Source organism: Microcaecilia unicolor, chromosome 1 (genome assembly GCF_901765095.1).
Source record: "Microcaecilia unicolor chromosome 1, aMicUni1.1, whole genome shotgun sequence".
Classification (NCBI taxonomy): Eukaryota; Metazoa; Chordata; class Amphibia; order Gymnophiona; family Siphonopidae; genus Microcaecilia; species Microcaecilia unicolor.
The window spans coordinates 5811735-5836057 of record NC_044031.1 but is presented as its reverse complement, the minus strand read 5'-3'; the positions used below and the strand labels follow the sequence as shown (position 1 = coordinate 5836057).

The window sequence follows — 24323 nt, the reverse complement described above, 5'->3', positions numbered from 1 at the left end:
ATACGGGGGTCTGTGCGGAGCCGGTGATGGGAGCGGGACAGACTTATACAGTCTGTGCCCTGGAAAAAGACAGGTACAATCAAGGTAAGGTAGTACACATATGAGTGTATTGTGGGCCAGACTAGATGGACCGTGCAGGTCTTTTTCTGCCGTCATCTACTATGTTACTATGTAATTGATAGGGCGACAAGCTCTGCCTACTGGATTCAGCCCACATAATAGGCTAGATAGGTTCATGCCATCTCATGTTCATCAAACCTCCATGGGCTTGAGGGTGGCCATCTCTCCATCCCCAAAAGTCCATGTAGCTAGCATCTCCTTGTCCCTCCCTAACCTGCCCACCCTCAGTCCAGCATCTTTCTTCCCCCCTCTAATCCCCCCCGCCACAGGTTGCCAGTATCTCCCTTTTATCTTTCTATCTCCCTCCCTAAGGTCCAGCATTACATTGTTTTGGGTTGTACCAAGATGACGGTGGCTGCATTGGGGAGAATGAAAATCTCCTTGAGTGAGTGAGTGGAGACCAGCTTCAACTTGTGATGTCATGCCATCTCCTGTTCATCAAACCTCCTTGCTTGAGCCAGTCTTGGGACCTATAAGCAGGGGGTGCCAATGAGTTCCCGGCGCTGTAGGAAACATGGAATGGGCTGATCATGTTTCTGGTTTGTTTTTTCAGGTGCCAGTAACATTTGATGACATCGCGGTCTACTTTTCCCCAGGAGGAATGGGAAAGGAGTTAGATGAAGAGCAGAAGGACCTGTACCAGGAGGGTGATGAGAGTAGACTCTGGAGCTCCTGACATCTCTGGGTAAGATTTCTTCTGCTTTTTCCTCATCAGGCATGCAGGGGACCTGAGGCCACCTGGTTCTGGGCTCCTCCTCCCCCAGCAGGAGAGCCTGTGAGATGAGAAACCGTGCATCTGAGCAGGATCCCAGCATGTTGTAGAATGAGAGTGCATTGGCTGTTCTACATACACCTACTTCTGGGATGCAAAAGGTGAATGGACCTCTAACTTTTGGACTGGAGGCAGACAAATTGTCATGGCCACAGTTGTGCATGGAAGCCCTGACTCACCTCCTTGTTCTAGGACTGGGGCCCGCGGTTTTCCTTGAGCGTTTGGCTGACCTCCTTGAGAGGGCATTCCAGATGAAAACGGTAATGGAATTCGAGAATGCGTGGGATAAGCACAAAGGATTCTTAAATGGAAAGAGAATGAATGCAGACAACTTAGCCATGCTTAAGCGGCAAATCCAGTATTAGGGAAGTGAGGCTAGTGCTGGACAGACGTCTACGATCTGTGTCCCAATTATGGCTAGATGGATCTGGTTGGGCTGGAGAAGGCTTCAACAGCGACTGCAGTAGTTGAAAATTAAGCCAGTGCTGGACAGACTTCTACGGTCCGTGCCCTGAAAATGGCAAAGACAGCTGAAGGCTAAGGGGCTGATGCACAAAAGTCCTCGTAAAGCACCGCTCGGTAATAATTACCGAGGTGGAAATAGCGAGCGATGCTTAAAACAAATTGCATGCAAAAGAGCTGCTCGTTATTTCAGAAAACGGCTCAGAAGAGAGAGTGCCTAGCGCGTGCATGGAGCAGTAACCCGGTAAGCCTCGATACCTCGCATATGCCCAGAACTCCCACACACACACACACAAGACACACGAGCATTGGTCCATCCCTACTTTTATTGCAACCCACAAAATCCAACAATTTTAGGCAGTTACAATACAACAGCAAGGAAGCTAATAATTTAAATCTTTAGCATCATATCTATATTAGTTGAATATTGTAATGCATGCTTATTAGGGGTACATTAGTATTATCCTAACATTGCATTATTTCTCTGGTATTTGAAATCCCGTACTGTTAAATGTGTGCATTTTATTATACTGGTTCACGGTAGATCTATTATTAGGTTTCAATTTACTGTTTTCAAGTTTACCTCATTTATTGTATTTACTAGTAAAAAAGGCCCGTTTCTGACACAAATGAAACGGCGCTAGCAGGTTTCCTCGGAGTGTTATGTTCTGAGAGAGTGTATGCGAGAGTGACTGTGTGTGAGAGAGAGAGAGTGAATGTGCGAGTGTGTGTGAGAGAGAGAGAGAGAGAGAGACAGTGAGTCTGGGTACGAGTGTATCTGTGAGAGAGAGAGTGTGTGTGTGAGAATGACAGTGGTGTGCAAGTGCGTATGTGAGACACAGTGTGAGTGAGAGACAGTGAGGCATATCTTTCAAAGCACTTAGCCTTCCAAAGTTCCATAGGTTTCTATGGAACTTTGGAAGGCTAAGTGCTTTGAAAATATGCCTCATAGTGTTTCACCACAGATACAGTGTGTGCGAGAGAGAGAGTGTGTGTGTGAGAGACACAGACTCTCTGTGAGACTGAGTGTATGAGACCAAGAGAGTGTGTGAGTGAACTGTGTGAGACATAGAGTGTGGAGGAGACAGTGTGTGAGAGAGAGAAAGACATTGTGAGAGAGTGTGTGTGTGACAGAGATACCTCCCCCCCCCTCTCTGGTATCAGGCCCCCCCCCCTCCCCCTCTCTGGTGTCAGGCCCCCCCCCCCCCCTCTCTCTCTCTGGTGTCTGAGCGTTACTGTGCAGGACGCTGAGCTCTGGCTGTGCTTCAAGGAACTGACCAATCCTATTTAACAGAATGCACCTCCAACATTCTGAAGCCGAGAAACCTCGTGTGGTGGTCACTTCTGCTTGTGATGAACCCGCAAGTACGTGATGTCAATTCAGGAGATGGATACAGAGAGCAGGAATGCCTCAGCCATGCAGTCAGCTTCAGAATGTTGGAGGTGCCTTTTATTATAGAGAAAAGGAACTGACCAATCCTATTTAATAGAATGCACCTCCAACATTCTGAAGCCGAGAAACCTCGTGTGGTTGGTCACTTCTGCTTGTGACGAACCCGGAAGTACGTGATGTCAAGAGAGCAGGAATGCCTCAGCCATGCAGTCAGCTTCAGAATGTTGGAGGTGCGTTTTATTATATAGAATGTTTATTCTTGGTTATTTTACTATCGTTATGCTGTTAACAAAATTGTAAGTTTCATGTTAAAATGTACCCGCTGTACACCGCCTTGGGTGACTGTCTTCATAAAGGCAGTTAATAAATCCCAATAAATAAATATACACGCTTCGATTATTGCAATGTCATTTATGCTGGCTGTAAGAAACCTTCCTTGAAAAAAACGGCAGACAAAATGCAGCAGCCGGATTAGTCTACGAGGCTCCGAGATTCGAAAGTGCAGCCCCTTTGCTTATAAAGTTACACTGGCTCCCAATCAAAGCCAAAACCTCATTCAAACTATGTAGATTTGTTTTCAAAGCGCTGGGTCCCTTTTACAAAGCTACAGGAAAAAGGCCCTGTACAGCGGGGTAAAAAAGACCCCAGGCACACATGGCCATGTAGTAAGAAAACTCTTACCGCGTGGCCACGTGACGGGAGGGGGGCCTTATCCGCCACCCATTGAGTTGGCGATAAGGGGCTCCCTGTGCTAACCAGGCGCTGCCCGATTACCGCCAGGTTATCACTGCGCAAGCCATTTCCAGGGGTTTTCTCTTTCCCCCGGAAATGGTGCGCACTTGGGCCAGGACTACCGCTGGTGGCAGCGTTGGGCCGGCGGAAGTCCCGAAAGAGCGAGCGATAAGCCCCCTCTATATGGCTTAAACCCTGATTATATGCAACCTTCAATTGATCTCCCCCTTCGCAACGCTCTTCCTGGTTCAAGAGATTATCCACTGTCCCAGCTGCAAGAATGTGATCTACATGTCGGGATTTTCTTACCCGTGTACCAAATGGTGGAATTCCATCCCGAAATTCATCAGATGGGAACCTAATTATTTGATATTCCGGAAATACCTTAAAGCATCTCTGTCACTTTTGCATTCGTTTCCATATTACATATTGTAAATTACTCAATCCTCATTTACTTTGTTATTACTACTTAATGTATACTATCCAGCATCATTTTTTTGTGTTGTTAATTAATATACTCTGCTCCCTTCCCCCACCCCCTTAACCCACTACCATGTTGCACCCTTGTAGGATCAAGATCGCTCATGTGATTCCTTCATAGCAATCTCAGCCTTTAGAAAACCCCTGTCCCCTGTGAGGCCTGCCCCCTCCCAATAACTACACTCCAAGTTACAAAGTCAAAAGGTAACTACGCACTGTGTGTTGGTAACCTGTCTCAGATTACATAAGTACATAAGTACATAAGTAGTGCCATACTGGGAAAGACCAAAGGTCCATCTAGCCCAGCATCCTGTCCACCGACAGTGGCCAATTCCAGGTCAAGGGCACCTGGCACGCTCCCCAAACGTAAAAACATTCCAGACAAGTTTATACCTAAAATGCGGAATTTTTCCAAGTCCATTTAATAGCGGTCTATGGACTTGTCCTTTAGGAATCTATCTAACCCCTTTTTAAACTCCGTCAAGCTAACCGCCCGTACCACGTTCTCCGGCAACGAATTCCAGAGTCTAATTACACGTTGGGTGAAGAAAAATTTTCTCCGATTCGTTTTAAATTTACCACACTGTAGCTTCAACTCATGCCCTCTAGTCCTAGTATTTTTGGATAGCGTGAACAGTCGCTTCACATCCACCCGATCCATTCCACTCATTATTTTATACACTTCTATCATATCTCCCCTCAGCCGTCTCTTCTCCAAGCTGAAAAGCCCTAGCCTTCTCAGCCTCTCTTCGTAGGAAAGTCGTCCATCCCACTATCATTTTCGTCGCCCTTCGCTGTACCTTTTCCAATTCTACTATATCTTTTTTGAGATACGGAGACCAGTACTGAACACAATACTCCAGGTGCGGTCGCACCATGGAGCGATACAACGGCATTATAACATCCGCACACCTGGACTCCATACCCTTCCTATAACACCCAACATTCTATTCGCTTTCCTAGCCGCAGCAGCACACTGAGCAGAAGGTTTCAGCGTATCATCGACGACGACCACCCAGATCCCTTTCTTGATCCGTAACTCCTAACGCGGAACCTTGCAAGACGTAGCTATAATTCGGGTTCCTCTTACCCCACATGCATCACTTTGCACTTGTCAACATTGAACTTCATCTGCCACTTGCACGCCCATTCTCCCAGTCTCGCAAGGTCCTCCTGTAATCGTTCACATTCCTCCTGCGACTTGACGACCCTGAATAATTTTGTGTCATCGGCGAATTTAATTACCTCACTAGTTATTCCCATCTCTAGGTCATTATAAATACATTAAAAGCAACGGACCCAGCACAGACCCTGCGGGACCCCACTAACTACCCTCCTCCACTGAGAATACTGGCCACGCAATCCTACTCTCTGCTTCCTATCTTTCAACCAGTTCTTAATCCATAATAATACCCTACCTCCGATTCCATGGCTCTGCAATTTCTTCAGGAGTCTTTCGTGCGGCACTTTGTCAAACGCCTTCTGAAAATCCAGATATACAATATCAACCGGCTCCCCATTGTCCACATGTTTGCTTACCCCTCAAAAAAATGCATTAGATTGGTGAGGCAAGACTTCCCTTCACTAAATCCGTGCTGACTTTGTCTCATCAGTCCATGTTTTTGTATATGCTCTGCAATTTTATTCTTAATATAGCCTCCACCATCTTGCCCGGCACCGACGTCAGACTCACCGGTCTATAATTTCCCGGATCTCCTCTGGAACCCTTCTTAAAAATCGGAGTAACATTGGCTACCCTCCAGTCTTCGGTACTACACTCGATTTTAGGGGACAGATTGCATATTTCTAACAGTAGCTCCGCAAGTTCATTTTTAGTTCTATTAATACTCTGGATGAATACCATCAGGTCCCGGTGATTTACTACTCTTCAGCTTGCTGACTGACCCATTACATCCTCCAAGGTTACAGAGAATTTGTTTAGTTTCTCCGACTCCCCCGCTTCAAATATTCTTTACGGCACCGGTGTCCCCCCCAAATCCTCCTCGTGTGAAGACCGAAGCAAAGAATTCATTTAATTTCTCCGCTACAGCTTTGTCCTCCTTGATCGCCCCTTTAACACCATTTTCGTCCAGCGGCCCAACCGACTCTTTGGCCGGTTTCCTGCTTTTAATGTATCTAAAAAATTTTTACTATGTATTTTTGCTTCCAACGCTAATTTCTTCTCAAAGTCCTTTTTTGCCCTCCTTATCTCCGCTTTGCATTTGGCTTGGCATTCCTTATGATCTATCCTGTTACTTTCAGTTGGTTCTCTTCTCCACTTTCTGAAGGATTGTTTTTTGGCTCTAATGATTTCCTTTATCTTACTGTTTAGCCACGCCGGCTGACGTTTAGGTCTTTTTTCCCTTTTTTCTAATACGTGGAATATATTTGTCCTGAACCTCCAGGATGGTGTTTTTAAACAGCATCCACGCCTGATGCAAGTTTTTTTACTCTGCGAGCTGCTCCTTTCAGTCTTTTTTTCACCATTTTTCTCATTTTGTCGTAATCACCTTTTCTATAGTTAAACGCTAGCGTACTTGATTTCCTAGTTTCACTTCCTTCAATGCCAATATCAAAACCGATCATATTATGATCACTGTTATCAAGCGGCCCTCGTATCGTTACCCCCTGCACTAGATCATGAGCACCACTAAGGACTAAGTCTAGTATTTTTCCTTCTCTTGTCGGCTCCTGAACTAGCTGTTCCATGAAGCTGTCCTTGATTTCATCAAGAAATCTTATGTCCCTTGCGTGTACAGATGTTACATTAACCCAGTCTATATGCGGGTAATTGAAATCCCCCATTATTATTGTGTGCCCAGTTTGTTTGCGTCCCTGATTTCCTTTAACATTTCCGCATCCGTCTGTTCGTCCTGGCCAGGCGGACGGTAGTACACTCCTATCACTATCCTTTTCCCCTTTGCACATGGAATTTCAATCCACAGTGATTCCAAGGAGTGTTTTGTTTCCTGCAGAATTTTCAATCTATTTGATTCAAGGCTCTCGTTAATATACAATGCTACCCCTCCACCAATCCGATTCACCCTATCACTACGATATAATTTGTACCCCGGTATGACAGTGTCCCACTGGTTATCCTCCTTCCACCAGGTCTCAGAGATGCCTATTATATCTAATTTTTCATTTAGTGCAATATATTCCAACTCCCCCATCTTATTTCTTAGGCTCCTGGCATTCGCATATAGACATTTCAAACTATGTTGTTGTTCCTAAGTACATCATGCTTAGTACTTGACAGTATTAATTGGCAATCTTTTGTCTGATTTTTTATTGTTATTTAAAGATACCCGATCTACTACAATCTCTTTTGCAACCTCACTATCAGGATACTCTATCTTCCCTGTTATGGTGATATCTTTGAAAGATACCTTATCCCGAACCATGCTCTTTTGAGCGACTGTCGGCCTTCCCCCCATTTCTAGTTTAAAAGCTGGTGAAACAGTTTGTTGAAAAAGCCTCCAAGCATGGGGAGATCCCTTTTTCGCATCCAGACATTCCATCTTCATCGAGACATAGACTTCATTGCACCAAGCAGTGACAGAGGGAGCTTCCAATTGTCCCCAGCAGACCAACACACATTGTGACAATGTAATTGGACCTTTTCGCAACCCAAGGGAGATGGAAATAGGAGAATAACAGGACTCGGTCCACCCCCTACTCTGTAAACGCCATTATAAAGTTGGAGGAGTAGCCTAGTGGTTAGTGCAATGGTTGAGATCCTGAGGAACCAAGTTCAATGCCCTCTGCAGCTCTGTGTGACTCTGGGCAAGTCACTGAGCCCTTCATTGCCCCAGGTACAATATACTTAGATTGTGAGTCCAATAGGGACAGTGCCAGTACCTGTAAAGAAATTGTAAATTGCTTAGGTCTAGGTGGTATATAAAAACTTAAATAAAATGATGATTTCCTCGACTCATCTTACGAGACAAGATGTCACCACTGTAGGACAGTTTGCTACCTGTGGGGCTTGGGATTTGAATGCTTGGAGGGATGTAATAGTCCTTGAAAGAGAGTTTTGGGGGTCAGTTCGGCTTTTGTTTTTTGTGTAGTTGGGTGGGGGGAGGGATGTCAGTTTGTATTGCAGTATTGGGAGAGATTTGCATCATGGTGTGACCTGGGAGTGTAAATTGGTGGGATAGAGATGGATGTGGAATTGAATTAATGATGAACGGGAAGTGTGGATTTATGGAAAATGGTGTGAGCTGGGAAGATGAATTGGTGGGCTAAGAACAGGTGGGATGCAGTGCGTTTGGAGTGTGGATTGGTGGGAGAAGTGGTGGGTTTGAAGTGTAGATTGGTGGGGAATGGGGTGGGTCTGGAACGTGGTTTAGTGAGGGACAGGCTTGTGTACAAGGTGGAATGGATTTAAAGTGTGGATTTTAGTGAATGGGGTGGGTTTGAAGTGTATATTGGTGGGGGAGGGCGGGTTTGAAGTGTAGATTGGTGGGAGATGGAGTGGGTCTGAAGTGTGGATTGGTGGGGGATGGGGGAGGTTTGACGTTTGGATTGGAGGGGGATGGGGTGGGTTTGAAGTGTGGGTTGGTGGAAGGATGGATTAATGGTTTGAAGTGTGGATTTGTGGGGGATAGAGTAGTTTGTGGGAGATGGGTTGGATTGGGAGGGTAAGGAATGGGGTGAGTTTGAAGTGTATATCGTTAGGGGATGGGGTGGGTTTGAAGTATAGATTGGTGGGGGTGGGTGGGTCTGAAGTGTGGATTGGTGGAGGCTAGGTTAGTTTCAAAGTGTGGATTGGTAGGGAATGGGGTGGGTTTGAATTGTGCATTGGTAGGGGTGAGTTGGAATGGAAGAGTGGAATAAAGGTTTGAAGTGTATATTGGTGGGGGATGGGGTGGTTTGAGGCGTTGATCTGTGGGGGCTGGGTTGGAATGGGAGGGTGAGGAATGGGGTGGTTTTGAAGTGTAGATTGGTGAGGAATGGTTTGGAATGAGAGGGTGAAGGATGGGGGGGGGGGAGAGTGAGTTTGTATGAGGAGGTAGAGTAACTGGGTTTGGAGTATAGATTGTGGCGAATTCGGTTTAATACTGCACTCTCACCGCAAACAACACTGCACAAAAGGAAATCATGAAAGTATAGCTTGGATGGATATGATATGCATGGAGGTGTCGTTTTATGGTTTCAATTTGGGGATATGGTGTGCAGATTTGGGGGTTTGGTTTAGGTGGAAGGGTGTGATGCTGAGGAATGGTGCTTCTGGAGTTAGCTTTGGGCAGCTGAACAACAGCAGTCTCTCCCCCCCCCCCCCCCCCCTCTCTCTCCCCCCCTTTGTGTCTCTGTGTAACAAACCCTACCTACGAGCTGTTTGTGCCTTTGCTGTTGTGAAGCGTTACTATGGAAACTAACTGCATAACATGTACTGAGGGGTTGCTATGGAAACCAACTCTGTAACAAGTACAAATATAGCCTGTTACCTGGAGACCAGGGATGGGAAAGGGGGAGGGGGTAACTGTCACAGTATGGACAAAGGCAGTGATGGGACTTAGAGAGACAGCTGTCAGGCACTGCGGTCACAGGAGAGACGGCCAGCAGGGATTACTATCAGAAAAGAGGCACCGATGGGTCCAGGAAAGATAGCTGTGAGGGATTACTGTCCCAAGAGAGACTGTCAGCATGAATTACTGTTTCAGGAGAGGGAGGGATAGGGTCTTTAGAGACAGGATTACTGTCACAGAAGAGACAGGTACCAGAGGTTACTAAAACAGGAGAGAGCAGCAGGTGCCAGAAGACATGGTCAGTAGGAAATAATATCAGAGGATGGAAATAGCCATCATGGATTATTGTCACAGCAGAGAAAACAGTAAGGGCCAGGAAGACTGCCAGCAGGAGCTACTATCACAGAAGAGACAGCTGTTAGGTATTAGAGATTACTGTCACAGAAAAAGCAGCAACAGTGGTCAAGATAGACAGCCAGAAGAGATTACTATCACAGGAGAGACTGAGAATCACTGGCGATAATATCATCACAAGAAAACAGCAGATGGCAAGAGGAGACATCTGTCACTGATTGTCATGACAGAAGAGACATCTCTTGACTAGAGACACTAGACTAGAGATTTTGTATTAGCAGAGAGGGCAAGAAGAACCTTACTGGAGTCCATGGCTACTTGATCTCAGAGACTCACCCTCCGGTACCCTCGGCACAAGTCCTTCGCAGTGTGCCATGGTGTCTGCAGCGAGGGAAACACATTTCTATTCTTCCAATCCAACTGGTCTAAGCAGACCACACAATAACATAAAAATAATAAATAATAACAGACAAACATTGACTAAACATAAAACATCCAAAGCAAAGGTTTTCTCTCATTGAGATCATTTGTACTGTGGAAGGGGGACCAGCTGTCCTCCTGGATAACGGTTTACCCGCATAACGGCTGGGCAATTTTCAGGAAACATTTTCACATAGCTAAAGACGTATTCACCAAAATAACGTGCTTTCAACTTTACCCATGACGACACAAGCGTACCAGGTTTTGGTGTCAGGGGGAGCAGACCTTTTGTAAAATAAGCATCAGTGTGAAGCTGAAGGATCATCCGCATAGGCTCCATTGTGTTCAAAATCTATTTGGGGGAGCGGTCGCTCACCTTGAACCCCCTTAGCTACGTCTCTGCCTTACGGGGCTTTGATTTTATCATAAACAGAAATACACCTGGTTTTAAGCAATAAAAAGGAAGTGCTATGAAGCAAAGAAGAGAAATTATCAGGGTGGGGTTAGTTAGCTTCTCTTTATAACAAGCAGCCCGGGACCCCACATGATTCTTGTAAAAAGAGAGCTTTCTTAATGGGTGTCTCTAAATGGGTCCTACTCTCCTCTCACTCATTCCCTGGGCTTGGGCTCCTACAAACGTCTCCCCCATCTTCCCCCTCATCCCCCCCCCCCCCCCCCCGAGGCTTCTATAGGCAACTGCATCACATTCTGCTGAAATATCCTGTGATGGTCTATTTAAGTGATTTGGGTAAGAGGGGAGGGGCATTTATTGGTTACATTTCCACTTTTCAAAAAATAATCATGGTATATTTGTTTCTTTTACCACAGTGAAAACATTTCCATGATGGTTTTTGCTCTCCACGAGTTAGAAAAATGTACAGCGATCGTGCCCGGCAGTTTGTCTGTACAACTGACTAGTGTTATTGGATTTCTGATAGGTGTAAGTTCAAACACCTAGCATAATAGCCCCACTCTACTTCTGATTTTAGGTCTCTCTCTCTCTCTCTCCTTCTCAGGATACCCAAAAGCCGCTCCCGACATCACCCTGAAGATAAAGGAATGGGAAGAGTCGTTTGTCTGGGAGCAGCAGAATACGCAAGGAGATCAGATCCTGCTCAGTTTTCCTGCAGGTGAGGAATGGACATTGCTATTATTCGCTCCTATCAGAGTTAGAGACATTCTCAAGAACAAAAATTTGGACTATAAGAACATAAGAATAGCTATACTGGGTTAGACCAATGGTCCGAGCCAGAAACCCAAATAGTAGCAAGATTCACGTTACCAATCCCAGGGACAGCAGTGACTTCCTCCTTGTCCAACTCAACAACAAACTATAGACTTTTCCTCCAGGAACTTGTCCAAACCTTTTTTTTAAACCCCAGATAAGCTAACTGCTGATACCACATCCTCCAGCAAAGAGTTCCAGAGCTTCTCTATTCTTTTGAGTGAAAAAATATTTCCTCCTATTTGTTTTAAAAGTATTTCCATGTAACTTCATTGAGTGTTCCTTTGTCTTTGTACTTTTTGAAAGAGTAAAAAATCGATTCACTTCTACCCATTCTACACTACTCAGGATTTTGTAGACCTCAATCATATCCCCCCTCAGCTGTCTCTTTTCCAAGCTGAAGAGCCCTAACTTCTTGGAAAAAAAGTCCATATTCTGCTATTGAGACAGACATGGGGAAGCAGCTGCTTGCCCCGGGATTGGTAGCTGGAATGTTGTTGCTGCTGCTACTACTACTACTACTTGACATTTCTAAAGCACTACTAGGGTTACGCAGCGCTGTACAATTTAACATAGAAGGACAGTCCCTGCTCAAAGGAGCTTACAATCTAAAGGACAAATGTACAGTCAGTCAAATAGGGGCAGTCTAGATTTCCTGAAAGGTATAAAGGTTAGGTGCCGAAAGCAACATTGAAGAGGTGGGCTTTGAGCAAGGATTTGAAGATGGGTAGGGAGGGGGCTTGGCGTAAGGGCTCAGGAAGTTTATTCCAAGCATAGGGTGAGGCGAGGCAGAATGAGCGGAGCCTGGAGTTGGCGGTGGTGGAGAAGGGTACTGAGAGGAGGGATTTGTCCTGTGAGCGGAGGTTACGGGCGGGAACGTAAGGGGAGATGAGGGTAGAGAGGTAATGAGGGGCAGCAGACTGAGTGCATTTGTAGGTAAGAAGGAGAAGCTTGAATTGAATGCGGTATCTGATCGGAAGCCAGTGAAGTGACCTGAGGAGAAGGGTGATATGAGTATATCGGTTCTGGCGGAATATAAGACGTGCAGCAGAGTTCTGAACGGATTGAAGGGGGGATAGATGGCTAAGTGGGAGGCCAGTAAGGAGTAGGTTGCAGTAGTCAAGGTGAGAGGTAATGAGAGCGTGGACGAGAGTATGGGCGGTGTGCTCATTGGGTTTCTGCCAGGTACTTGTGACCTGGCTTGGCCACTGTTTGGAAACACTAGACGGACCATTGGTCTAACGCGGTATGGCTACCCTTATGTTCTTATGTAAGTCAGCCTCTTCCATCACAACCTCAAGATCTAAAACCTTATTTCTCATACTTCGGGCATTGTAGTACCTGCAAAGTTTGTTCTAGAGACCTCTGATGAATTCTTATGTTGTGTGCATGCAATGATTCCTGTGTGTTTCTGCCTAACACAGGTCCTGCCCAGAAGGAGACAGATGTCACCCTGAGCTTTGATCCCCTAGAGGTGCCCTGTATAGGGGAGCAGCAAATCTTGCACTGGTTGACTGGCACTAGCCTCTCCTGCACAGGTAAGCAGGTGTCCACATGGAATAATCTCCTGCTGAGCTGTCAGTACGCTATGGCACTCAGTTCATGTCTATCATGGCATATGACACTCCTTATCCTGCTCTGAATGTGGTAGATGGCATACAACAAACAAAAAAGTGGGCACAAAACCAGGAGTCCCAGAGACTGGATCACAGTAAAGCTAAAACCAAATTTTATTAATTAGTATATTTGACTCGTATATTTGACTCGACACAACCGTTGTGTTTCGGCCATAGGGCCTGCATCAGGAGTCTAAATACTAAGGTAGACAGCTAATGATGATCCAGAATAAGAAATACTGGCGAATAGTGTATAAATGGTCTTTAAAAAGACCTTTGTATTGAATTGTGGAACGGATCACTTGCGTGAAGAGTTCAGCAGTAAATTTGAAGGTGGTAGATGGCATGCCTCACCCCAGCTATGAACACTTGATTACCGTGGTGGTGGGCAATAGTCCGTACCCCAATACAAGTGCTTTAGTTACTGTGCAGTCTGTATCCTTTCTTGAGTTGGAGGGCACCGCTGGGTCTGACTGACCCTTATCGCACTAGAAAGTCTCCCTGTTTGCAGTGATTGCTTCCAGAGGTGCCGGAGAATAACAGAGGAGCAGTTGCCAGGGTTTCGTTATAACTATCACCTTTATGGAGAGATTTACCCAAGGGCGGTGTATGGCGGGTACAGCTTGACATAAAACTTATAAATGTTGTTAACAGTATAAACAAAAGTAAAATGAACAAAAATAAGCAGGAATACAATCGATGAGGTAAACTGGATATGGCAAATTGAATCATAGTAATAGGACCAACACAAAACAGTATCAGAAATATAAACATTTAACAGCCCTGCAGAATAATCATATAACAGAAATATATGAGTCACACATGTTGGGTGACAAAATCCAGTGGCTTATACATTCCTGTGTGAGCCTCCTCAGTCTGACAGGTAAATTTAGAATAAGCCAGCTTTAGAAGGGGAGATAGTAGGTTATCAGGCTTATTTTCGCAAAAGAAGGGCACCCATTTTTCGACATAAATCGGGAGATGGGCGTCCTTCAACCAGGGTCGCCCAAATTGGTAAAATCGAAAGCCAATTTTGGGCGTCCTCAACTGCTTTCAGTCGCGGGGACAACCAAAGTTCACGGGGGCGTGTCAGAAGTGTAGCGAAGGTGGGACTGGGGCGTGCCTAACACATGGGCGTCCTCGACTGACTTTACTTGGTCCATTTTTTTTTCAATGAAGCCTCAAAAAGGTGCCCAAACTGACCAGATGACCACCGGAGGGAATCGGGGATGACCTCACCAACCCCCTCCCACCCTAAAAATAAAACTTTTAAATATTTTTTGCCAGCCTCAAATGTCATGCCCAGCTCCATGACAGCAGAATGCAACTCCCTGGAGCAGTTTTAGTGGGTGCAGTGCACTTCAGGCAGGCAGACCCAGGCCCATCCCACCCCCTACCTGTTACACTTGTGCTGGTAAATGTGAGCCTTCCAAAACCCACCACAAACCCACTGTACCCACATCTAGGTGCCCCCCTCCATCCCTAAGGGCTATGGTAGTGGTGTACAGTTGTGGGGAGTGGGTTTTGGGGGGCTCAGCACACAAGGTAAGGGAGCTATGCACCTGGGAGCAATGTGTGAAGTCCACTGCAGTGCCCCCTAGGGTGCCCGCTTGGTGTCCTGGCAAGTCAGGGGAACCAGTGCACTACGAATGCTGGCTCCTCCCATGACCAAAGAGCTTGGATTTGGTCGTTTCTGAGATGGGCGTCCTCGGTTTCCATTAATGGCCGAAAATCGGGGACGACCATCTCTAAGGACGACCATCTCTAAGGTTGACCTAAATTTCGTGATTTGGGCATCCCCGACTGTATTATCAAAACGAAAGATGGACGCCCATCTTGTTTCGATAATACGGGTTTCCCTGCCCCTTCGCCGGGATGTCCTGCGAGGACGTCCTCAGGAAAACTTGGGCGCCCCTTTTGATTATGCCCCTCCACGTGTAACTCATTATCCTGATCGATAAGCAACTTGCTTTTCTCCATCGATGAGCAGGATGAATACGTTTCGCAGGTGTGAATCCCTAGCTAAGGCTACCTTTCAACAAAAAGAGTAAAAATGATACAACTGCCAACCTATTTTCATGGGGCTAAGGTCTTGTTTTAGAAGGCAGCCCTAAATATTAAAAATGGATTCTAGGAAGAATGGATTTAATCCTCGAAAAGACCCTGAACTGGCCGAACTTACCGTTGCATTAAGAGTTAACATCCGTGAAATGTGAATGTGTGCGATGACATCCTATCACAGTCTTGCAGGTCTCCTAAACAGAAGTAGACAACTTTTGACGTGTCCATCCAAACTTAGACTTATTAGGGTCAAAGAAACCAAATTAGGATGGACTTTCTAAGAGCTTGAGTCTGCCTCAGACAGAAGGCAAGAGCTCTCTTACAGTGCGAACTGTAAGACTTGTTCACCATTGTGAGCACGAGACCTGAAAAAATAAATGTCGATAGTACAACTTATGATGAGTGTACAACACCATTCTGTCACAATAAAATTTTATATAAGTGGAGTCACGAGGGGTCAAAAATGGCAGAGGAGGTTGAAACGACTGTGCCTTGCCGCGGCCGGGTGCGAAATGGCAACTCATTGGAAACAGACACTAGGACCTACTTTAGAGGGCTGGTCTCTGCGAGTAAAAGTTGTGGCAGAGCTTGAAAGATTTATAGTTCGCCGGAAAGCTGTTGAAAAATAGACACAGTTGGAGACAATGGTTGGGAATCTGAGGGAGTAGGAGATGAATGGCTTTTTTCCACACCTGGGTTGAAGATCTACCTGAAGATCTACAGGTATATAGTTTTTGATAGGGTGTGTGGGAAGGGAGGGTGGGAGGTCGGAGTGAGTCATTTTTTTATATTAGTATGTGAAAAACATTTCTTCTTGGTTTGTAATGAGAGTTGTTACTGGATTAATGGCTGTCCAGCTCATTTTCGAAAGAGAAGGCCGGCCATCTTCCGACACAAATGGGAGATGGCCGGCCATCTCTCAGAGCCGGCCCAAAAGCCAATTTTGGCTGGCTTCAACTGCTTTCCGTCGCGGAGCCAGCGAAAGTTCAAGGGGGCGTATCGGCAGTGTACCGAAGGCGGGACGGGCATGTTTAAGAGATGGCCGACTTCCCCTGATATTGGAAAAAAGAAAACCGGCGATGACAGGCGTTTCGCCGGCTTCACTTGGTCCCTTTTCATTCACGACCAAGCCTCAAAAAGGTACCCCAACTGACCAGATGACCACCGGAGGGAATCAGGGATGACCTCCACTTATTCCCCCAGTGGTCACCAACCCCCTCCCACCCAAAAAATAAAAAAACATTTTTTTGCCAGCCTCAAATGTCATACCCAGCTCCATGACAGCAGTACGCAGGTCCCTGGAGCAGTTTTTAGTGGGTGCAGTGCACTTCAGACAGGTGGACCCAGGCCCATCCCCCCCTACCTGTTACACTTGTGCTGGTAAATGTGAGCCCTCCAAAACCCACCCAAAACCCACTGTACCCAAATGTAAGGTGCCCCTTCATCCCTAAGGGCTATGGTAGTGGTGTACAGTTATGGGCAGTGGGTTTTGGGGGGGGGGGGGGTTGGGGGACTCAGCACACAAGTTAAAGGAGCTATGTACCTGGGCGCAATTTCTGAAGTCCACTGTAGTGCTCCCTAAGGTGCCCGGTTGGTGTCCTGGCATGTGAGGGAGACCAGTGCACTACAAATCCTGGCTCCTCCCATGACCAAATGCCTTGGATTTGGTCGGGTTTGAGATGGCCGGCTTCGGTTTCCATTATCGCTGAAAAAGAAGCCGGCCATCTCAAACCCGGTGATCTCTGACATTTGGCCGGCTCCAACTGTATTATCGAAACAAAAGATGGCCGGCCATCTTTTTCGATAATACGGTTCGGGACAGCTCTTCGCGACGCCAGCCATTTAGATGGCCGCCGCCGTTCGATTATGCCCCTCTGTGTTACCTTTTAGACTTGGAAAATTTTTAATAAAAAATGTTATTAAAACAAAAAAAACATTTTATATAAGGTGGATAGATCACTAGCACCTGGAGCTTTCTGTGCGCTGAAGTGATTGCCACCAAAATTCCAACTTTCTAACCACGTGCTTAAGCCCACAAGAGTTCAGAAGCTCAGAGGGTTTTCATTAGTTGAGTAGACGCAACATTGAAATTCCAAGACAGAGTGAATGCCTTGATGGGAAGCTTCCAAATGAAAAAAGCCACGCATTAATCCTTCTAACCAGGAGATGGAATTACCTCCTGTATGGTGACCACTGAGGTGAATGTTAGTCTTCTGAGCAGACTGTGAGAGATTTCATGGCACTGATAGCTGCTCTTACCAGTACCAAAATGGATCAAGGTAGAGTGAAAGAGAAATAAAGTAATAAACAAACGTTATAAATGTAAGGGGGAGGTGTCCTGGTTGTACGGTGATGCTTCAAAGAATTTACACTCCAGGGTCCTCACAGAACATTTTTTACTCCCAAGCCTGTCGTTCCTTTGCTCTGTGCACTCACATACCTATTATCCAAGGGAGCAGGTTATCTCTGGGGGGAGGGGATTTGGCCTAGAGGGCCCTCACCCAGAGATAGATATGAGGTGCGCCAACTCACTTTACTGAAGGCATTGCAAATCAAGCATGGCTTTGAGGTAGTCTTTCTGTCTTCAGGTTGTACAGCATTTAAACACTGTATTAAAACTAGGGCTTATTTACTGCAAATATCCCCTATCAAGGGTTCAGTACGTTTTTCATCTGTTAAGTGTATAGCTTGTAACAGAGCAGGGAAGAACGGACTTTGAGCAGTGAGGGAGAGGGGGAAATCGTATTCAGGGCCTTGAGGATCCCGTGAAAGTTATATGGAGTTAGGCAAGCACGTGGTAGGTTTTTGGAACAAGCTGTCTTAGGTAAAGAAAAAATGAATGTAATCGTTGTGTTCTGTATAGTTTGTAAATTTTTTATTAATCATTTGGAGCACCCCAGGAAAACTAGCGGTGTGCCTCAAGGATCGGTGCTGGGACCGATTCTGTTCAATATATTTGTGAGTGACATTGCCGAAGGGTTAGAAGGTAAAGTTTGCCTATTTGCGGATGATACTAAGATCTGTAACAGAGTGGACACAACGGAGGGAGTGGAAAACATGAAAAAGGACCTACGGAAGGTAGAAGAATGGTCTAAGGTTTGGCAATTAAAATTCAATGCGAAGAAATGCAAAGTGATGCACTTAGGAAGTAGAAATCCACGGGAGACGTATGTGTTAGGCGGGGAGAGTCTGATAGGTACGGGCGGAGAGAGGGATCTTGGGGTGATAGTATCTGAGGATTTGAAGGCGACGAAACAGTGTGACAAGGCGGTGGCCTTAGCTAGAAGGTTGTTAGGCTGTATAGAGAGAGGTGTGACCAGCAGGAGGTGTTGATGCCCCTGTATAAGTCGTTGGTGAGGCCCCACCTGGAGTATTGTGTTCAGTTTTGGAGGCCGTACCTTGCGAAGGATGTAAAAAGAATTGAAGCGGTGCGAAGAAAAGCTACGAGAATGGTAAGGGATTTGCATTACAAGACATATGAGCAGAGACTTGATGACCTGAACATGTATACTCTGGAATAAAGGAGAAACAGGGGTGATATGATACAGATATTGGGCAGTTCCAATATTTGAAAAGTATTAATCCGCAAACAAACCTTTTCCGGAGGTGCGAAGGTGGTAGAACGAGAGGACATGAAATGAGATTGAAGGGGGGCAGACTCAAGAAAAATGTCAGGAAATATTTTTTCACGGAGAGAGTTGTGGATGCTTGGAATGCCCTCCCGCGGGAGGTGGTGGAAATGAAAACGGTAACGGAATTCAAACATGCGTGGGATAAACATAAAGGAATCCTGTTCAGAAGGAATGGATCCTAAGGAGCTTAGCCGAGATTGGGTGGCAGAGCCGGTGGCGGGAGGCGGGGATAGTGCAGGGCAGACTTATATGGTCTGTGCCAGAGCCGGTGGTGGGAGGAGGGGCAGGTGGTTGGGAGGCGGGGATAGTGCTGGGCAGACTTACACGGTCTGTGCCCTGAAAAGGACAGGTACAAATCAAGGTAAGGTATACACATATGAGTTTATCTTGTTGGGCAGACTGGATGGACCTTGCAGGTCTTTTTCTGCCGTCATCTACTATATTACTATGTAATAGTCTAACTGCGACATAGTACGGAAACTCTTCTGGAATCAACTGTGGATGTTATAAAAAGAGGAATTGACGAACGGGCAAAGTTTGTTTTCTTTCACTTGATGTATCATCCGCATTTGATACCGTAGATTGTAGTTTTTCAAAATATTTGGAGAATCGTAAGATGGTGGTGAAATGGGCTGATATGGTATCTGAGGTCCGTTGACCATGGGGGTGCCACAGGGGTCTGCCCTATCGGCTATATTGTTTTGGAAACCTTGATGTGATGTTTTAAGAGGTTTGAATGTAGATTTCAGGATTTATGCTGATGACGTTCAGTTCTTTTTTTCTGGTTGATGATGATTTTATAAATGGTCGTTAAGATTGCAGCAATTCTGGATAAAGGATAACAGATTAGTTTTAAAATTGGTGAAGGCAGAAATTATGCTCATTAGTTGGGAGGTTTGTAGTTAGGTGAACCCAGTACAGCTCCAAAGCCTGTTTTGCTCCTGTTAAGCATCCAATTGTGAGTCTTGGAATTATGTTGGGTTCACAACTGAATTTTAAAGCACAGGTAGCAAAGGTAGTTCAAACTTGTTTCTATCAGCTACATGTTCTCAGTAAAATTGGGTAGACTTGAATCGTTTGTTTACACTTTCCGAAAATACTAGGACTAGGGGGCATCAAGACAAATCCCTCCTTTCAGTATCCTTCTCCACCACCGCCAACTCCAGGCTCCGCCCTTTCTGCCTCGCCTCACCCCATGCGTGGAATAATCTCCCTGAGCCCATACGCCAGGCCCCTTCCCTGCCCATCTTCAAATCCCTGCTAAAAGCCCATCTCTTCAATGTCGCCTTTGGCACCTAACCACTACTCAAGAAATCTAGACTACCCCAACTTGTCATTTCGTCCTTTAGATTGTAAGCTCCTTTGAGCAGGGACTGCCCCTTTTCTGTTAAATTGTACAGCGCTGCGTAACCCTAGTAGCGCTATAGAAATGTCAAGTAGTAGTAGTAGCATGCAATGAAGCTACAAAGTAGTAAATTTAAAACAAATCAGAGAAAATCTTTTTTCTCTCAACATGTAATCAAACTCTGGAATTCGTTGCCAGAGAATGTGGTAAAGGCAGTTTACTTAGCGGGGTTTTAAAAAGGTTTGGACAGTTTCCTAAAGGAAAAGTCCATAGACCATTATTAAATGGACTAGGGGAAAATCCACTATTTCTGGGATTAGCAGTATAAAATGTTTTGTACTTTTTTTGGATCTTGCCAGGTATTTGTGACCTGGATTGGCCACTGTTGAAAACAAGATGCTGGGCTTGATGGACCTTTGGTCTGTCCCAGTATGGCAATACAGTGGGGGAAATAAGTATTTGATCCCTTGCTGATTTTGTAAGTTTGCCCACTGACAAAGACATGAGCAGCCCATAATTGAAGGGTAGGTTATTGGTAACAGTGAGAGATAGCACATCACAAATTAAATCCGGAAAATCACATTGTGGAAAGTATATGAATTTATTTGCATTCTGCAGAGGGAAATAAGTATTTAATCCCTCTGGCAAACAAGACCTAATACTTGGTGGCAAAACCCTTGTTGGCAAGCACAGCGGTCAGACGTCTTCTGTAGTTGATGATGAGGTTTGCACACATGTCAGGAGGAATTTTGATCCACTCCTCTTTGCAGATCATCTCTAAATCATTAAGAGTTCTGGGCTGTCGCTTGGCAACTCGCATCTTCAGCTCCCTCCATAAGTTTTCAATGGGATTAAGGTCTGGTGACTGGCTAGGCCACTCCATGACCCTAATGTGCTTCTTCCTGAGCCACTCCTTTGTTGCCTTGGCTGTATGTTTTGGGTCATTGTCGTGCTGGAAGACCCAGCCACGACCCATTTTTAAGGCCCTGGTGGAGGGAAGGAGGTTGTCACTCAGAATTGTACGGTACATGGCCCCATCCATTCTCCCATTGATGCGGTGAAGTAGTCCTGTGCCCTTAGCAGAGAAACACCCCTAAAACATAACATTTCCACCTCCATGCTTGACAGTGGGGACGGTGTTCTTTGGGTCATAGGCAGCATTTCTCTTCCTCCAAACACGGCGAGTTGAGTTCATGCCAAAGAGCTCAATTTTTGTCTCATCTGACCACAGCACCTTCTCCCAATCACTCTCGGCATCATCCAGGTGTTCACTGGCAAACTTCAGACGGGCCGTCACATGTGCCTTCCGGAGCAGGGGGACCTTGCGGGCACTGCAGGATTGCAATCCGTTATGTCGTAATGTGTTACCAATGGTTTTCGTGGTGACAGTGGTCCCAGCTGCCTTGAGATCATTGACAAGTTCCCCCCTTGTAGTTGTAGGCTGATTTCTAACCTTCCTCATGATCAAGGATACCCCACGAGGTGAGATTTTGCGTGGAGCCCCAGATCTTTGTCGATTGACAGTCATTTTGTACTTCTTCCATTTTCTTACTATGGCACCAACAGTTGTCTCCTTCTCGCCCAGCGTCTTACTGATGGTTTTGTAGCCCATTCCAGCCTTGTGCAGGTGTATGATCTTGTCCCTGACATCCTTAGACAGCTCCTTGCTCTTGGCCATTTTGTAGAGGTTAGAGTCTGACTGATTCACTGAGTCTGTGGACAGGTGTCTTTCATACAGGTGACCATTGCCGACAGCTGTCTGTCATGCAGGTAACGAGTTGATTTGGAGCATCTACCTGGTCTGTAGGGGCCAGATCTCTTACTGGTTGGTGGGGGATCAAATACTTATTTCCCTCTGCAGAATGCAAATAAATTCATATACTTTCCACAATGTGATTTTCCGGATTTAATTTGTGATGTGCTATCTCTCACTGTTACCAATAACCTACCCTTCAATTATGGGCTGCTCATGTCTTTGTCAGTGGGCAAACTTACAAAATCAGCAAGGGATCAAATACTTATTTCCCCCACTGTACTTGTGTACTTATGGTACTAATCAAGTTTCCTTTGTCTTATTTTAGGGGATACACAGGAAAATAAGAAAGAAGAGACTCCTGCACAAGTTATCACAGCACCAGTGATCCCCAAACGGATGGTACTGGTGAAAGACAGACGGGATCCCTTCTACCAGAGGACATATGGTGGGGAGCGACCTCCACACACATGCAGTTTCTGCGAGAAGAGCTTTCAGAAGACATCCTACCTCCGCACTCACCAGAGGATACACACAGGAGAGAAGCCATTCCGATGTGCCGAGTGTGGGAAGACCTTCACATTTCGACTGCAACTGGTGAGACATACACGGACCCACACGGGCGAGACACCGTTTACCTGCAGCGAGTGTGGGAAGAGCTTCAGCGGGAAGCAAAATCTAAAAATCCACATGAGGATCCATACGGGCGAGAGGCCCTATAAGTGCACCGAGTGTGCAAAAAGCTACATTCACAAGACCAACCTCATTGCACACCAGAGGATCCACACGGGTGTGAAACCGTTTCCCTGCACTGAATGTTGCAAAAGCTTCGGGCAAAAATCTGACCTCACGAGGCACCACAGAATTCACACAGGGGCACTGCCCTTCCTCTGTACTGAGTGTGGGAAGGGTTTCGGGCAGAAATCAGATCTTCTAAAACACCAAAGAATCCATACTAGGGATGGGAAAAATAAAATTGACGGAGAGGTTACCGTCCATCGCACAAGAGCACCTTTAAAGCACCAGAAGATTCCACCAGGAGAGAAACCTTTTACTTGCGTTGAATGCGGATGGGAGTTTGTTAAAAAGTCCAACCTTGTGCACCATCAGAGAACCCATGCCAAGGTCGGGGAATTCTTATGCAGCAAGTGTGGGAAAAGGTTTCACCAGGAATCAGATCTTGTTAAACATCAGAAGACCCATGTAGAGGCCTTGGCAAATGACGGAAGCTCTAGGGGGGACTCTCAGACTGACTGTTATTCCAGCCTCCATGAGAACCTTCTCCTGTCTACAACATTTCTACAGAACCTCCTCACCTCCACCAGTACCTTCCAGTATGAATAGATAGGCGTTGAAAACTCCAACTATGGGATGTGAGACCCTTTACGAACCTAATAAATACCAAATGGGATCAGACGAACGGTCCATCAAGTCTTGCACCCTGACCAAACCAATTACCATAAAAGAAATACCCAGCAGCTCCTAACTAAAGTTACGCACGCAATTCTGGAAAGAGTAAACTGACGCTTCACTGGAAGCCAGTGCAGGGTCCCTAAAAAAGGAGTTATCCTATCTGATTTTTTCAACAACGTTTTTGAGAGCCCTAAATAAACAACGTTGGAATAGTCCAACCTGCTGAAAATTAGCGACTGAACCACCAGCCTAAATTGATTCTGTTCCAAGTACTTTCTCATACTTCTCAATGTTCTTAACGTGTTAAATGCACTCTTTATAAGATGCTTAATATGATTTTCCATAGATAACTTATAATCCAAAGTAATACCCCAAAAGTTTAATGAACGTTCTAAGGTATAATCTATCCCATCAGTTCTAAGGTTTAAATCCTCGTCTTGTTTGAATTTGGGGGCCCATTTTCGAAAAAGAGGAAAACATCCAGAAATTGTCATAAAGCTCCATTTGGATGTTTTTGTCGTCCAAATTGGTATTTTTGAAAAGTAAGTTTGCAGACATTATCTATGTCCAAATCACAAGGGGATATGTCGGGGGCGTTTCGAAGGCGGGGTTAGGTTGTGCCTAACACATGGACATTTTACAGCTATAATGGAACAAAACTAAAACATCCAGGACTTAAACCAGTGGTGTGCTGGAGCAGGCTCTCACAGGCTCGCAAGAGCCGGTTGTTAAGTTTTTAAGAATTTTGGGAGCCGGTTGTTAAAGTAAGGCCCTCCATGGCTACTTTAACAACTGGCTCCCAAAATGTGGGCTTCGGCCCCCTGCTGAATTCTCTTTTACTTTGCTGGTGAGGATGCTGAGCCCTGAGAAAGAGCCTGTTGTTAAAAATTTACCAGCACACCCCTGACTTAAACTAAGACATTTTGGGCTAGACCTGTTTTCAGAACAAATAAGGCACAAAAAGGTGCCTAAATGTATTTATTTTATTTATGTTACAGTGCTTATAGCCCACAATTTCCCACCACTGGCAGGCTCAGTGTGGCTTACAACACGTGAAAAACAAATAGACAGGGT

The 24323-nt window shown here is 45.6% G+C and overlaps 1 protein-coding gene across 1 annotated transcript; it reads left to right on the top strand.

Moving 5' to 3' along the window:
* Positions 1-793: 793 nt before the first annotated feature.
* Positions 794-23611, top strand: LOC115462348 (gastrula zinc finger protein XlCGF7.1-like). Its single transcript, XM_030192358.1, has 4 exons — positions 794-805; positions 11221-11334; positions 12854-12967; positions 22165-23611. The coding sequence occupies exon 4, from the start codon at positions 22236-22238 to the stop codon at positions 23178-23180; it is 945 nt and encodes a 314-aa protein (XP_030048218.1). The 5' UTR covers positions 794-805; positions 11221-11334; positions 12854-12967; positions 22165-22235; the 3' UTR covers positions 23181-23611.
* Positions 23612-24323: the final 712 nt, after the last annotated feature.